This window comes from Malurus melanocephalus, unplaced genomic scaffold, assembly GCF_030028575.1.
Source record: "Malurus melanocephalus ecotype Western Australia unplaced genomic scaffold, MMel_1.1 scaffold_237, whole genome shotgun sequence".
NCBI classification, from domain to species: domain Eukaryota; kingdom Metazoa; phylum Chordata; class Aves; order Passeriformes; family Maluridae; genus Malurus; species Malurus melanocephalus.
In genome coordinates, this window is record NW_026623469.1 from 681,491 (window position 1) to 697,619 (window position 16,129).

Below are 16,129 nucleotides of genomic sequence, written 5' to 3' on the forward strand. Positions count from 1 at the left end.
TGTCTGTGTCATTATTAAAATTGGCCTTTCAAGGCAACAACCCCACCATTGCTCTCTCCCATCTCTCCATTTCCCCAGCACAGACTCCCTCCTGCTCTGGGGCCACAATATGCAATTCCAACAGCAGAAAGGGACACATTTGCATCCAAATTGATGTGTTTGCAACTGAATCTTGATCCTGCCCAGTCCTCCGTGCTCCAGGGTGGGAAGTAATAATCCATGGCCAAGGGATGCTGATGCTTGGCTCCCTGAGTCTGGTCTGCAGAGTGGCTGAAAGAAAATGAGCTCCCAGTGAAGGGATGCAGATGTTTGGAAATAATTCAGGAGGCCGTACTCTTTTTGGAAATCGGAAGAAATAAAGAATCCAAGACCATGGAGATGCCAAGCTGACTGCTGCAGTGGTTTGCAATGTCTGAGCTGCAAGGCCTGGCATGTATGGAAATATAGTGCTGTACTTCATGTGGGGGATACAATGCCCCAGGAAAGGGGAAAAGCCCTACATGGTGCCACTGAGACTGTTCCTGCCACAGCACAACTGGGATGAGGATCATCTGCCMCTGGCATGAGCACCTGAATAGCTGGCACTGGGGGACAAGGATGCTGTGGGGCTCAGGGGAAACCAGGGCAGCTATCACAGCACAGRGCCAGGGCTTTGAGCTGAAAGAGGAATAAGGAGGCTCAGAAGGAGCAGCTGGAGGATTCCTRGATTTGGTGAGAGGTGAAGAGTGCATTGTGAATTTGGATAACTGCAGGGCGGTGTTCTAGCATATGCAAGGCTGGGAAGCAGGAGCTGGGCACTCTCCACACCTCTGCAACGGCTTCCACTTCATTTATCTCCAGTGGCTGGCTCAGCTGCAGGACAAGGGCAGGTTGCAGTCCCTGTCAGCCTGAATTTGTTTAGGGATACACGTGGGAATGGCCGAGGGGCACAGAGCAATGTGATGTGAAGTAGAAAATGAAACAGATGTGATCCTGATTGCAGCCTGCATGCAGAGCTGCTCTTGTTTGAGTRCACAGCCTCCAGCCTGGTGCTGGTCATTGTCACCTTCCTGCAGGAAGGACCAGCTGGGGAGGCTCCATCAGCAAGAAAAAGGTGGCTGACAGAWGACACTGAGAAGGACTTGGCCTTCCAAGCAGGTTTCTTTCCCAAAACAACCTCAAAGAGCTTGGCCATGAAGACCAACCTCCTTGCTGGTCGCCAAAGCTTAAAAAAATCCTTTTTATTGCAGCATTTGTCATCCATAAAAATGTCTGGCTCTTGCCAAGCAGTTCTTCGATAGAAGCATGAAGGGGATGGGTTCCACAGGCCAACTGTGTGCACCTTGGAAAGGTATTTCCTCTCCTGGTCAGCTTGCCAGYTCCTGCCCAGTGCTCCTGTGTCTTCATTCATGAGTTCAGACGGGGCTCACACAGTCCCATCATCCAAACTGTGCTATTTCAAGGGMCAATACATTATTAATTTTCTCCTCAGGGATTTAATGGATATTTTCTTAATTTCTCCTATGAAGAATAACCTGGACGTTGCTGGCTGGCCAAGGAGGACACCTGTGGTGTCACTCTGTCCCAGACATGTGACCCTCAGGGCTCTTCTCCAGCACTGACCTCACTGTTCCTCACCCCTGCAGTCTCCACAGCTCTTTCTTTCCCAATGCTAGTGCTAGAGGTGGGCAGGAGACTCATTCCCAAGATCCTTGGTGTATGGGACTCCAAGCCATGTGTGTCCGAAGTGGCGTGTGAGGAAAGGTGAGAGTCAGATCCTTCCCTGAACGGTCCCAGGACAAGGGCACAAGCTGCAGCAGGGGAAATCCTGACTGGAAAAGTGCAAAATCCTTCCAGCTGAGGGAGAGGAAACACTGGGTGCTCTATCCCTGGACAGTCCTTGCTCCTCAAGGAGCAAGTCCTGAGCAACCTGTCAGCCCAGCTTGCACAGAGCTGGCGTAGGAACCTTCAGATGTCCCACCCAACCAAAACCACTCAGTGATACCAGCAAGTCTTCATCTTGTCTGCAGCTGGAAGTAGAGGGGACACGGAGCTGGTGGCCAGCCAAGAGTCAGAGGCYGAGCTCCCCAGATTTAGAGGACAGCATGCTCTAGCTGGGAAGGASAGGAGAGCCAAGCAGGGCAGATCTGGCTGCAGCAGCACCAGTACCCAGCAGCCTCAACTGAGAGGAAATGCATCATCTTGTTTTCCAAAACAAGGGCAAAGGGCAAAAGATGGGCCGGGGCTGAGAAGGTGAAATCCAGCTTGGAAAGTCAGAGGGAACTTTCTCTGGCAGCTTCCTGCACATTTCAGAGTGTACTGAGCAGCCTTCCAAAGCCACGACACAGTGCTGCCGGTACCAGCACCCTCGCAGCCAGCGGGACTGTCTTGGATTGATTTTGTGCCRATCCTGTATTCCTATATTCCATCAGCTTGTATGCCCAAAAGGTGCCTGCGCCTTTCAATCTGACCCAGAAGAAGAGGCAGAGGCGGTGGGAAGGCAGTGTGGGCAGTTAAAAGCCGGGGCTGCCACGCTGCTGGGAACTTTTTGAGCTTAGCTCAGCGCTGCGGGTGTTTCTGCTCTCTATTTGCACGGAGTTACATTGTTGCCGCTCAGCTAGCTCAGGTTCCTTAGCTTTGGCAAACAGCTCTCCTTGGACTACTATCCCTTCTGCAACTCCTGTGACTTTCTGGAGCAGATGGGCAGGGCAGCGGTTCGAGAAGCAGGAGGCAAGTGCAGCCAGGTGCYGGCAGGGAGAAGCCGCACTGCTCCGTCTCATCCCRGATTCCGGAAGAAGCCAAGCCGGCTACAGAAAAGCACACCAAGGCCTCTGTTTCATTCACAGTGAGGAGAAGACTGCCACCAGATTGCCACTSTTGCCTGAGCRGCCASGTGGACTTTTTTGTTTTTGTTTCTTCTTTTTTCCCTAGGACAAGAGCCGTGCCATCTTTCTCCGCACCACATAGCYGAACGGCTGTGAGGGGAGGGGGCAGCATGCATTGCTGGACAGTTACTTTTTATCTGTGTCCTGTGGACACCTTGTTTTGTTAATAAAAATTATTTTTCTCTTCACATTCACCCAAACTCCTGTTCCATATTGGTGGGAAAAAAATTATCAAACTTTTCACTTCAAAGGAAACATTTATCCTGTAACATTTCTCTCTGAAAACATTGTCTCAAACTGAGACAGGGACAGACTGACAGCAACCCAAAACAGCGGCTCTGAGGCACCGTCAGCACTTCTCACAATGTCAAGTGCTGCAAGGGAAAAAAACTTCCTCACAAACCATGGACCAGCAGTGAGATCCCTGCTCAGTCCTCAAATCCCATTCCTGTTACATAAATTTGTGGTGGTGTGGAAAAACAATTAGGTATGGCAGTGATTTTCACAAAAAATGACCCRGAGACACACCTCAGAGCTGCTAGAGAGGGGTTATAAACCACCTCAGTTACCAGCCATGGAGCAGCCAGTGCTGCCCCGTGTACAATCCMAGGTTTAGGATTTGGGAGCTGGGAGATGGATGAGAGCCTCCAGTGTTTCCACTGCTTCACTGAGTTGGGGCTGACGACACCAAGKGCATGGCAGAGCGCTCAGGGATGGCTCCTCAGCATGGGGAGGTGTCCATTGCTCTGATCCACCAGCCCTTGGTGGATCATTTGTTGCTGTTTCCTCCACAAATACCCAGCCTTTAAACTCATTGATGAACCTGAGAACCTTTTTCTTATAGAATCTCAAATAGTTTGGATTGGAAGAGACCTTAAAGCTGATCCAGTTCCACCCCTGCCATGGGCAGGAACACTTTCCAGTATCCCAAGGTTCTCCAAGCCATGTCCAACCTGGCCTTGGACACTTCCAGGGATGGAGCAGCTTCTCTGGGCAACATGGGATTCCTTCCCAAAGTGGGGTGCAGTGACTTACTGATGAAGTTGGCCTGGCCAGTGAAGATGGTGTACTGGAGCTCATAGGAGCTGACGCTGAACTCGTCCTCGGAGATCCAGTGCACAGTGATGGTGTCATGGGAGGCCGTGCAGAGCTCCTCACGGACCGACGGTGGGTTTGGTGCTGTGGGATGGAACAGACCACACGTTTTGGTCAGTATGGGCTTTCCTTCTTTAAAAACCCAGGGCTTTTCTGCTCCTGTAAGGACTAAGATGGGCTCATGGCAGGAATAGAGTCTCGACACCACAAACTCTCTCACTTTATCTGTCATTGTGCTTCCCACTGAACTAAACTATTTAGTTTAACAAGACACCCAGAGGTCACAGCACACTGTTTTTGCTGCTGTTCCATCAGCTCTGACACCCCCAACCTGACACAGGCTGACAGCTCACTTCCCAATCCACCTATTTCCCTGCACTGGTTGTGGAATAAGTATTTTATCCCATAACTGATCTGGACATGCTTTGTGCTAATCTTTCACTGAAAGCTGATCTGCTTCACAATGATAAAATCAGATTTGGATGAGTGAGGATGTCCTCGCATCCCTGGAGCTGTCATCCCTCCAGTGCTCCAGCACAGGCTGGTCCAACAGCCGTTGCTGCTCCTGGACACCCAAGGGCAGTGATCAGTCTGTGCTGTGGCATCAGGGCAGCACCAAGGGGCCCAGGGAGGTCCTACCCACCAGTGTTCATCATTTAGGACCAAGTGACCCACAAAAAGGGCAGGAAAAGGGAAATCTTAAAGCATAGAGTGCATTACAAATATAGTAATTGGTTAATTCATTGTTCCCCCTCTGTAATCCTTTATGGACCCTTACATAATCCTTATCTCTTTTGCATCTGTATGGACATCAGGCTGCTCCCCAGGTCATGGTGACCATAATTTTTAAGCTTTCTGTACTTTCCCATGGGTCCTCCAGGAGCGGCAAGGTGAAATGGGAGGATGGGGACATGTCACATGTCCTGGGGACAGCACAGCTCCTGCTCTGCCACAGCTGACCTGGCCCTRCTTACTGGATAAGCCTTAAAACAGCCCTTGGTGTGACACAGGGCAGGAGCTTGAGGGGAAGGTACAGARGGGAGCACACCTGTGCACTCACCTGTTAGATAATCCAGCCCCTCCAGAAGCTTCTTCTCTCTGGAAAAATCTAAAGCAAAGTTTTCAAAGGCATCATTAAAATTGATGTCTGGTATGAGGACTTGCGAGGATGCAGTTGCCATGGCGACCCTGCAAGGCAAGAAGGGACCATCAATACGCAGCAGGGTGCATGCAGCTCCTGACACCGTGGTGAGGGGGACACAGGAATGGGGAGAGCCTCACCAAGATCGCCTGCTGCAGGAAACCAGCCTGCACTTACAGAGCATTTCCCCCTCCCGGGAGGATGGCCTAACCTGGGGACAGGTCCCCTGAGAGTTGGCAGGCTCCATCCCTGGGGCTGCCAGCTTTGCCTGACCCCTGAGCCAGGGATTGCCATCTCCACCACACTCCTACCCCAGGGAAGGGAGYTTGCTTCCACAGTATTGTTAGGGCCTGCCATGCACCACCTGGACTGTGAGGGGCAGGCACCTGACCCGGGGGCTTGTTWGAGGACAGCAGGGGTGGCTGGGGATCTCCAGGGAAGTGACTGGGGTGAGAYTAGGCATCTCTGGGCAGGGACCTACAACCACGGGCCCACTCCAGCATCAGTGTCCCAAGCCCAGCCCACCTCTCAGCCACGTTCCTGGCGGTCTGCAGGAACCGCGCGTGATCGTTCTCCTTGAGGATGTGCTCAGCCTGGTTGATGAGGACYGTGGAGCGCTCCAGGCACTGCCGGCAGTTGGCAACCTGCTGGGCCAGCTTCCGCAGCTTCATCACCTGTTGGAGAAACAGAGAGAGACAAAGGTGCTCAGGAGCGCAAGAGGCACAGAGGGAGCCCCATCCTGAGCYAGGAGCTGATCACAGGGAGCAAGGAACAGTGAAAGGGCACAGGAACGTCTCAGTGGCTCTGGGGATGGAGTACAGCAAAGCCCTTTCCATGTTAAATTTTGCTGAGAGTGGGAAAGCCCCAGGGAGCAGCCTGTGCCTGCTCTGAGGGTCCCTCCTCTCCTCCTGTTACCCCTCATGCCAGCCTGAAGTCAGCCCTGCCAGTCGCTCAGCACAGGGCAAGGGAACCTCAGCAACAGGGGAACCTTTTACAGAGCTGCTGGACAACATCACATTCACAGCTGCTGAACTGAACTGCTGGATGACCAAGGGGTGACRGAATCTGCACGTGCTCCCCCTCCCTTCTCCCAGGCTTTTGGAGGACATCAGCCCCAGCCCTGTGTCCCCACAGTGTGATGCTGGGCTGCTCAGACCTCACTGAGATGCCCACACTGTGGGTCCCTGCACAGAGCCACCTGCCCAGAGGCATCTGCACAGCAGGGAAAGCAGAGGAGTGGGAGGAGTGGGAAGAGSGAACACCCCCATGGTTTGACCCTCCTGCTCACCCTGGGGAGGTTTGCTGGTCCCTGGCACACCTCCTGGCRTGCCGGGAGCAGAGCAGGTGAGGCAGGTCCTGCTTGTCACACCACACGCCACCTCARGCTGCTGCCACCACTGTTAGCGGCACCAGACATGCAGCAAGAGGTCATGGACTCCAACCTTCTGCTGCCTTAGCATTCCACATGCACCACATCCAGCCAGGCCCTCCTTGGCCACCAGAGACCCAGCCTGTTTCTAAGGAACCTCACCTTGCTCCCGTGGCCCCAGCAGTGTCCCCCCAGGTCCCTCGGGTGGGAGGCTGGGGGCACACCCAGGAGCCCGTCAGGGTTTGGGCTGGCAGGGACCCCTGAAGCCCCTCCAGTCCACGAGCAGCTCCCCTGGCTGTTTGCAGAGGGAGCAATTCTCCTGCTGGGGCTCARTGGGCTCAGGGATAGTCCATTTTATGACCACACTTGTCAGAAAACAATTAGCAAAAGGAGAATAAGGGAGATAAATAAGATGATTTTTATTTAGGAGGACTTGGGGAGCTCTGGGACAGCTGCCAGCACAGGCAGGGAGAGGGCAGAGAGTCCCTCTCCTCACTGCTGGAATGCCTGAGGTGGCTCTCCATGGACAGCACCTGTCCCAGCACCAATCCCAGCAAAGTCTCATGGCACAGATGCCTCGACTCAGGCAGGCTGAGCTGGGCAGTGGCACTGGCACCTGCGGTGCCCTGAGCAGGCGATGCAGCTGCTGCACCCCTGGGCTGGATCCACGCTGGGCAGAAAGCTCTCCAGGGCACTCCAGCTGCCTCCTTCCCTCCCACTCCTCCTCTTGCACCCTTCCCAACAATCTTTCCCTGCCTCCTGGGTGTTTCCCCTGAGAACCCACCACTTCAGTGCCACGTCATCACAGGGTGCTGCCCAGGCTCAAGGCATGGGTATCCAAGCCCCTGCAAACATAGCATGTGGCTCCTCAGCATCCCAGCCCCAGCGGGTTTCCAAAGACACACATCCTGGAAGAGTTTCTAGGATTACTGGAATAAAACATTCCTGATGGCTGGGCATGATTTTCTCAGKTCTGGGAACATGGCAGATGTCATCCTCCAGGTACTCTTGCCCGTTGTCTCCTGTTCCCACCCAGAACCATGCTCTGGCCAACTCTGCTCTGGCCCTTGCACCACTCTGCCTGGAGGAGATGGAGGAACTCCATCTCCCACAGAGGTCCTGGGATGGAGCAGTTAGTTCCTCCTGGGACCACATTCCAGCATTTTTGCCTCCACAGACTTCGCTTCCCAGGTCTGRGGCTGCCACTCTTCACTGCACCATGTGCCACTGTGATCAGGTGCCTCCATCCATCCATTGGGCCATTTGTCAGGAAAAGCAGGGCAGAACAAATGGAAAATGAAACAGCAATCCACCAGGAAAGCACAATCCCTTGCTCGCAGCTGGAGCACTTCAAAACAGCCACAGCCTCTAGAGCTCACTCCTTTCTCCTCCCCTGTTTCTGCAGAGGGTCAGTGCCCCTCGCYTCTGCCCAGCTGCCAACTGTAGGAAAATGACATTTTGGAGCTTTCAGGTCCCTTCCAGCATGGCTGGAACTGGACAGCAGAGCCTGGAACAGTCAAGGAAGAGGGTGGGAAGAGCAAGCAGACAGACAGATGGACCAGCAGACGGCACCGTTACATAAAATATGTTCCCTGGAGTGCTTGGGGTAGAAGCAGAATTTCAAAGCTCCCACTGCTGCCAGGGTGTCCTGGAGCCATGCCAGTGGCTCTTCTGTGCACAAGGAGTGGAACCCACTCTCAAACTTGGCCTGGGAAACACCTGTATTTGGGGCTCAGCCATGGGTGCCTGGTGAGACCCCAGTGCACACCCAAGCTGGGTGAGAACCGCAGTGGGGTCGTGCAGGCTCCCCTGGGCACCCTCAGAGCTACAGCTCAGCCCTCCAGCCTCTCGCTGCTGCTCATGGAGAGCCCAGAAGGAGAGGGCTGATTCTCAAACACCAACAGCTAAAGAGCTGGAGAGCCAGCCCAGGGTTTTTAGGGCTGGAGAAGGGGCCATACAGAGGGAGGGCAGCATTTTACTGGGACAAACATCCTTGTTGGGGCTCCTGGAGACAAGCACAACAGAGCACAAAGCAAGTGCAAGAGTGAGACGGAGAAGTGGCATGGACTGTAGGGGGGACTGAGACCACCAAAGACCCCTGACGCCACTGACCCATTTCCAGAAAGGTCTGGAAAAATGGACTGTGCATRAGAAATGATTTGCAGAGCAAGTGTGAACTCTCCAGGGTGGGGAAAACTTATCTATGAAAAGATCCTCCCACGTAGCCCAGGCAGTGCCCCCAGAACCCCAGACACCCTGTTAACTGGATCAATGCTGGAACGAGGACYGATGACCTCCAGTCCTTCATTCTCTCTCTTCTGCTTTAAGCCATCTCCCTCCCTCTCTTCCCTTTCACCTTACCCCTTTATCCAAAACTCAATACTGTGWGATCAGTATGTAACAATTGCCATGCCAAATAAATTATTTGCAATTTACTAATAAAGTTCTACAAGCTTTTGCTGACCCTCTGACTCTTGTCATTCCTTTCAGCCATGAGCATCTATGAATTTTGGGGCTCCCTTTCTGTTTGGGCTGGGATGCCACACACAGAAACCACTGGGAAACACCTGAAGCCACTGGACACTRTGTGCAAACACTCCCACAGAGACAAGGGTGAGAAGCAGCTCACCCTGAGCTGTGCTGCAATGCAGAGYGTGCAGCCTCTGCTCTCTCTGCAGCACTGCCCTATTATTTCCACATTATTCAATGAGAACCACAGTGGTGAAGAGCCCCGAGGAAGCTCTCTGGAACRGTCCAAGCCTCTGCACCAACTTGTCATACCAACCAAAACACCGTTCCTCCTCCACCCTAAGCCAGCACATGCTTTGTCCTTAGCAGAGGAGCCCTGGGGCAACAGCAAGATGGACACTTGGACATGGGGTGGCGTGGAAGGCAGCAGCAGTGAGGGAGACCTGGATTTTGGACAAGGAGACAYACTGGCGGCTGCCCAAAGCAAACTCTTCATGGCAAGGCAACGCAGGAGGGGACCTGTGACCAGGGATGCATGAGCTGGGCCCCCTCACCTTTGTCTCCTTGATCTTGACAGCGATGACCTGCTTGCGCTGGCGGATGATCTCCATCAGCTCATCACAYTCCTCCATCAGCTTGGCCTCATGCATGGCTGTGTTCACCTGGCCAGGAAAGCAACACACGTGTTGGGGGGACACAGCTCACAMGGTTGGGGACACACAGTTCACATGTGTTGGGGACACACAGCTCACATGTGTTGGGGGACACACAATTCATAGATTTTTGGAGGGACACAGCTCACTGGTTTTCAGGAGGGACACACAATACACATTTTGGGAGGAACACACAGTGCAGGTTTTAGGAGGGGCACACCCCACACTCACATGGCTGTGTTCACAGTGGGGCACACACAGGGTGCAGTGGGAGTGCAGGCAGAAGTTCCAGTCCTCTGCCTCCAGGGAAGACCAGTAACCATGGGAGGATGGACAGCATGGGGTAAATGCACTTTATGGAAGAGGAACTGAGCCCTAGCACTTCATTAAAGCATGCTACAGCACAGAAATCAGTTTTCCTCATTTCATACTCCCAAATCAGTTGGAAACACAGAGCAGTCCAAAGGCAGCCTTGAGTGAACCACATTTTTGCTACAGGATCTTTTTTTAAACCTGGCCAGCAGATTATGCAACACTGGAGTGGGAGACAGCTGATGTTCTGCAGAGAGCTCCATGGAGGAAAAACAGCAGAAAATCTTCCCAATCTACTGCACGTAGAGAGGGGGGGAAACAGCTCCAGGGTTTGGAGCCTGCAGCAAGCTGCTGTGGCAGCGTTGTTGTGCTGTTGTGCTGAGCTGGCAGCACCATAGACCCTCAAAGCTGTGTGCACACAGGCATGGCTGTCACCCCAACTTCCAAGGAGCACAAACCTGGACTCTCCYTCTCATTCAGCTCCTGGGTCACATGAAGGTGAGAGAAGATGAGGCTGAAGGCTGTGCACAGCAAAGGGTGGGAAGGGAATGTTGGGCCCAGGSACACAAGGGGACATTGGGGCACCTCAGCTTCGCCCTAGGTCCATCCCTCCAAACAGCTGCCACCCACCAGGGGTCCCAGAGCTTATGCCTCAAGCATTCCCCTCCCAGGATGGCTACAGGACAATGTAAATCTGTAGCCATCCAGAGCCGAAATCTGAAAATGTGCCCAGGGCAAGATACCTGCCCTCAGCATGCTCATGTTCTGCAGAGCTAAAGACAGGTAAAGTCACAGAGAACACTACAGTTCCTTTCCCAGTTGCCTTCTGCCCAAAAGGAAGCATTTTTTAGGCTGGGGTCCCCCGGGCCACCAGAGCATGTGGGGTACTACAGGCCAGCCCTGCTCCACTGATAAATCCCTGGCTCGAGAACAGCTGGGCACTGGCCAAACCACTCCRTAGGGATAAACCAGTTCCCAGGTAAATACTGGATTTGGGGGTGAAGATTCAGCAGGTCCTACAGCTGMAGGAAAGCTGGGCAGGTTTTAGTTGTAATAAGGGAGAGAAAAAATACTTCACCCATCTCAGGGCTGGGGGAAAATGTGCTAAGCACAACAGTCCTGGAATAAACTCACCTCTGGGAAAATCTTGTCCGGCAGCTCATGGGGATGATGAACAACATCTCAGCCCACAGCCTGACTCACACTCAGGCAAACCTCCTCCTCCGTGCCCCAGCAGCTCAGGGATGCAGCAGAGGATCCCATCCCACTTCCACAATCCTCAACAGGTTTTTGGCTGTGTAGCAGCTGTGCCCTGGGGACACCATGAGCTCGCAGCAAGGCTGCCGTGACACAGAGGCCACAGTCCTATGGTGCATATATAGCTTCTCCTGCTGTCCCCACAATGGGGACACTGGGCTGGTACCACCTCTATTTTACAAACTCAGCTTCTCCACAGGCTTGTTATCTACTCCCATCACTACAACACAATTTGGCCATCTCAACCACTCTCTGTGCAGCCCCTCATGCACCAGAGTCACTTCAAGGAGCAGCACAGGCTCAGTGCCCTGAGGGCACTTGCAGCGCCCTTCTTCAGGATGAACCCCTCAAGGCCTTGGTGGCACCATTCTCTGGACATGCCATGAGATTGACACTGAATCTGAGGGTCAGACTACATGGGGATTGAATGTGCTTGCCTMTGTGCCATATCCACAAAGAGCTCGAAAGCAAAATTCCCTCGAATCAGATTGATGGGGAGCACAGATATTTTCTGCTTCACAGTTTACTGTGCTCTCTGTGAAGGCGCCTCAGAGGGCCCGGCTGCACATTCAGCATGGCAGAGAAATGTTATTTGAACTGTTATTTTAAGCGGAGTGTCTGACAAAGCTGAAAACTTCCAAACTGTCAAAAATGACAATTTAGAGGTCTGAGACTCTGAGGATCAGACAGAAATACCAAGTATCTTTCAATTCATTCTAGGGCAAGTCATAAAGACATTGGAACTGAATTCAAAGGAAGTGGTTTGGAAGGACATCCAGCCATGTCCCTGCTCCATCCCTGGTGGGTTCTCAGACCCAAAGTGTGGCCCATCAGAGCAGCAAGTGCTGCTGACTGTCACCAGAGCTCTGCAAGGGCATCCTGGCTCCTTCTCTGTCTGCCAAACATCCATTTGCAGTTTTCCCAGACTCACTCTAAGCCCACTGAGCCCTGGGGAAGAGGAAGCCCATGAGAGACAGCTCYAACAAAGCCATTCCTACAGCAGTGATGCACAGGCAGAGAGAAGCAGGACAACACCAACGACACAGAGCACTGGCGCGCAAGACAAGTGGTGCTGCAGTGCCAAGTGGGTTTTCTTTTTCCTTATTTTGGCTCGAGGTTCAGAGCGTCTTAGCTCCCTTCTCCTTCTCTTTGCACAKTGTGACAGTGGCTGCCAGCTACTGGCGGCACACTCGGCCCTGCTGGCACTCACAAAAAGGGCTTCTGCACTCACTTCCTCSTGCCAGATCATCAGGACATTACTGAGGGAGTAAAGAACGCTGATGCTGCCTGCAGAAACCATGGGGGTTTGGAAGCACCAGCCCCAAAGTCCCAGCTGCTCTGAGATGCAGGTGGTGAAGGACCAGCTGCAGCTCCCTGGGCATCCCAAGTGCTTTGCTGGGGCAAACGGCTCCAGCCAGCACATGCAGCACCCCTTGTCCTGCTGCACCATCCCTGCATCCCACTGTAGCATCCCTGCATCCTAGAGCAGCATCCCCACATCCTACTGCAGCATCCTTGCATGCCGAGTCACATCCCACCACAGCATCCCACTGCAGCATCCCTGCATCCTRSMGCAGCATCCCACTGCAGCATCCCCACATCTCACTGCAGCATCCTACTGCAGCATCCTGAAGCAACATCTCCCATTCCACCTCAGCATTCCTGCATCCCACTGGCTGCTGGGCCCACGGGATGGCTTGGGGGAGGTGCAGGAGAAGCACAGGGCTTGCACCCCCCACAAGGCCTGGGATGCCCAAGAGTGACATGTGTTCTTCTGTGTTCTCTTAGACACTAGCAAAATGCCCCTGAATCCACAGCTGCAATCCTGCCAGTCTGGGGTTTTGTCCTGTAAGGAGGTGGTGGTTCAGCTGCATGCTCAGGGTCACTCAGCTGAGCCCTTTTTTCAGGCTCAGTGTCACAAAGCTGATGAGCCTTGTCACAGGCTTGGTGTCCCYTGGCAGAGCCGTGTTTCCATGCTCGGTTTCATTCAATCTTCCACCAAAAGCACCTGCTGCCCCCAGCACAGAGCAGGGGGCAGGCCCTCCTGCCCAGAACCAGCTCAGCAGCCCATGGCTCTTCTCAGCGGCTCCCAATCAGGCCAACCTCTTCAGAGCCTACAGACCCCTGGGAGCCATCCCTGTGTCCTCCATTGCTTGGGACTAAACTCTTCAAAAATACAGCCCCCCAAAGTCCTGAGTGATGTTTCCCCCCACACTCATCTCTGCGTCCAGAGTGATCCCCAGGACAGGACTAAGGGGTGATCCATGCATTCCCTCCCTCGAACTGGGAGCTGCCCCGAGCACCTCCCTCAGCCCCCTCCTGCCCTCACCCACCTCCACTTGTTGGCAGATCTGTATCAGCTTGGCCATCTGGTTTTCCAGTTCACTGTTGCGTTTAACCAGGTTGGTGAGATTTGTCTCCAGGGTTTGCTGCGGGTCCAGAAAYAGGAGAAAGAGGAAAAATACAGAGATCAGCAAAGCTGGAGTGTCCTAATACCCTGCCAGCAATCAAGACCCTCTGCCACCCAGCACGCTGCCTGAGGGAGGGACACTGGAATAACTCTGAGCAAAGGCTCTGGGGGTCCATGGAAGCCCCTGCCCATGCCAGTGGGCAGTGCTGGGAGCAAGACATCGAGCCCAGCACTGTGGTAACCTTGGGGTGTTACCAGTAGAGAGGACAGCGTGGGTGTTCTGCCCTTTGCACGACCAGTTTTGTTCTGCACAGGGTAAAGGAGATGATCGAAACCCTGATGAGCCATGGGAGAGGGACATCTCCTCTGCCAGTCACCTCAGCCAGAGCAACCACGGCACATGCAGGGAGMACTGAACTGCACTGTGCTGGATCACAGTGCCCAGGCACGCTGCCCTTTGCTCACCAGAGCACATCTCAGCCAGCAGATCACGGTCACTGGCTCTTGATCAGTGGATCATGGCCAGTGCATCACAGCCAGCAGATTACGACYGGAGCAGGACAGGAACCCCTGGGGCCTGCTGTGGTGTCCACAGGCTGCAATATCCTGGGAGGAGGTGATCCAGTGAAGAGCAGATGAAGACCCCATTTGAGGGGATATCAATATCCAAGGCCATGGGGGAACACATGATTTGTGGGTGTTAACAATTCCAGCATTGCCAGCTCCATGTGCTCTGCTAGTGGGAATGTTTTGTAACAAAGCGCTCGCTACCTGTTGCAGCACTTGGCAGGAAATGATCTCCGATTAATATTTTAAACTCCAGGCTGGAAGAGGGTCCCTGAGGTGGTTCATTCATCCTTGGGTAAGAACTGCAGTCTGAGGCTTTCATCTGATGCCAGCAGACCCATAAACATGGCCCCTTTCCGCACAGATGGGTAATTGGGGGCTACTGAGCCAGGAGAACTTGAATCACAGGCACAGAGTAATCATTCCTGAGAAAACCACTGGCTCCTAAAATACTCCGAGCTTGTTTGCAACCCTGACAATTGCTGGCCAAGGGCAAGTAAGGCAGAACACAGGAACAGACTGGAGAAATGGAATAAAACCCAGGGAGCCTTCGTTATGCCGGAACAGTTCGCAGAGCAGGACTGTATGGAAAATGGAGACGCCAGCTGCTCCWGCCCCCCTCTCCATACAGCCCAATATTATAAACACCATTTCACTACAGCACTGAACATTTCACTTGCTAATTACCTCCCTCATCAACAGCTTGGCTGCACTGAGGTTGCAGCTTTGAGCTCACATCAATCTGCTTTAATCTTCAGGGGTGTGATGGAGGGCAGGGTGGGGGGCTGGCGGTAYAGCTTTGAAGCACATGAGCCCAAACCCCATTTGCAGCATCCCAAGTTTTCCAGGGGATGGAATCACTTCTCCCACCCATAAACATACACAAATCCTGCTCCTGAGCACCAATCCCTTCATCATGCATCCTCTGTGGTAACGCTGAGGCAATGGGTGGTGCTTTGCTRGTGTCTGTGGTGGTTCCACAGCCCTTTGCTGCTCCCCAGTTACTCACTGCACCCACAGACCTTTGCTGCCAACCCTTCTCCATCCCAGGAAAGTACAGATGGAATGTTTCCATCTGTTTGATGTGCTGACACAAATAAAATGGGCTTGAAGCCTGGATCACACGAGCTGGTTTTTTTGTAGGTGTATATAAATTATAGCAATTACAGGGGTTGGGCTTTAATTGCTTTATAAAATGCCTGTCATTTCCCCAAACCTCCAYCTCCTGTCCTAAAATACAAATAGGTGATTTCTCTACAACTGGAGAGAGAAGTGAGAAAAAGTGATAAAAAAGGCCTTGTGCAGGAGTCACTGGTGCTTCATGGGGCAAAGGGGCTGGGTCACCTAGGGACAGCGGGACCAGACAGGGATGTGCCCAGACAGGGGCACTGTGGGACAAGGGCTGAGCCTCCCCCAACCCCGAGTGTCAAGGGCCCACGGGATCAAATCCTCCCACAATTCCAACAGAGCAGCTCAGCACCTGCACCTCTTTACCTGCCAGTGACCACATGCACAATAAACCCATTCCCACCCAGCCAGGGCAGCAGAATCATGCAGCACTGACCTGTGAGCACCAATGCTCATGTGTGTTCAGTTACAGGCATGATAGGCAACAACTTGTCCTTTTTCTTAGCAAATAACAAGCAAGCAGCTATACTAAACATGGATTTCTGTTTGAAGAAGGTATCCAGGTTGCAGGCTCAAGACAATTTCAGGTACCATAAACATGTCGCGTCCTCCTGGTCCCTGTGTTTTACCAAWTACAGCCTTGCTTGCACCTGGCCAGAGCTGCTCTCCATGGCTGGTCCCCAGCCCATCACCAGCCTGGAACCTGGCTCACCCTGGGAAATGCCATCAGCCTTGTGGCTGTAACCAGCTGAGAGATGGAGCAGAGCAGGCTTTGAGCCCCAAGCAGGTGGCCAGAGCGGGGGTCCCACATGTCACACAATCCAAGGCTGAGGGGCTCTGAGTCCCCAGGGGTTTGGGCCACGC

At 53.3% G+C, this 16,129-nt stretch overlaps 1 protein-coding gene across 3 annotated transcripts in view; it reads right to left on the minus strand.

Moving 5' to 3' along the window:
- The window catches only part of MID2 (midline 2), an 88,563-nt gene that overhangs the window by 17,341 nt on the left and 55,093 nt on the right, over positions 1–16,129 (minus strand). Inside the window, exons 3-7 of one of the 3 annotated variants that reach the window (XM_057375035.1) lie at positions 13,494–13,589; positions 9,493–9,600; positions 5,626–5,774; positions 5,020–5,147; positions 3,900–4,043 (exon numbers count right to left, since the gene is read on the minus strand). In XM_057375035.1, coding sequence (XP_057231018.1) covers positions 3,900–4,043; positions 5,020–5,147; positions 5,626–5,774; positions 9,493–9,600; positions 13,494–13,589 — 625 coding nt within the window. The remainder of the gene's footprint in view (positions 1–3,899; positions 4,044–5,019; positions 5,148–5,625; positions 5,775–9,492; positions 9,601–13,493; positions 13,590–16,129) is intronic. The other 2 variants (XM_057375036.1, XM_057375037.1) reach the window with 2 other exon arrangements.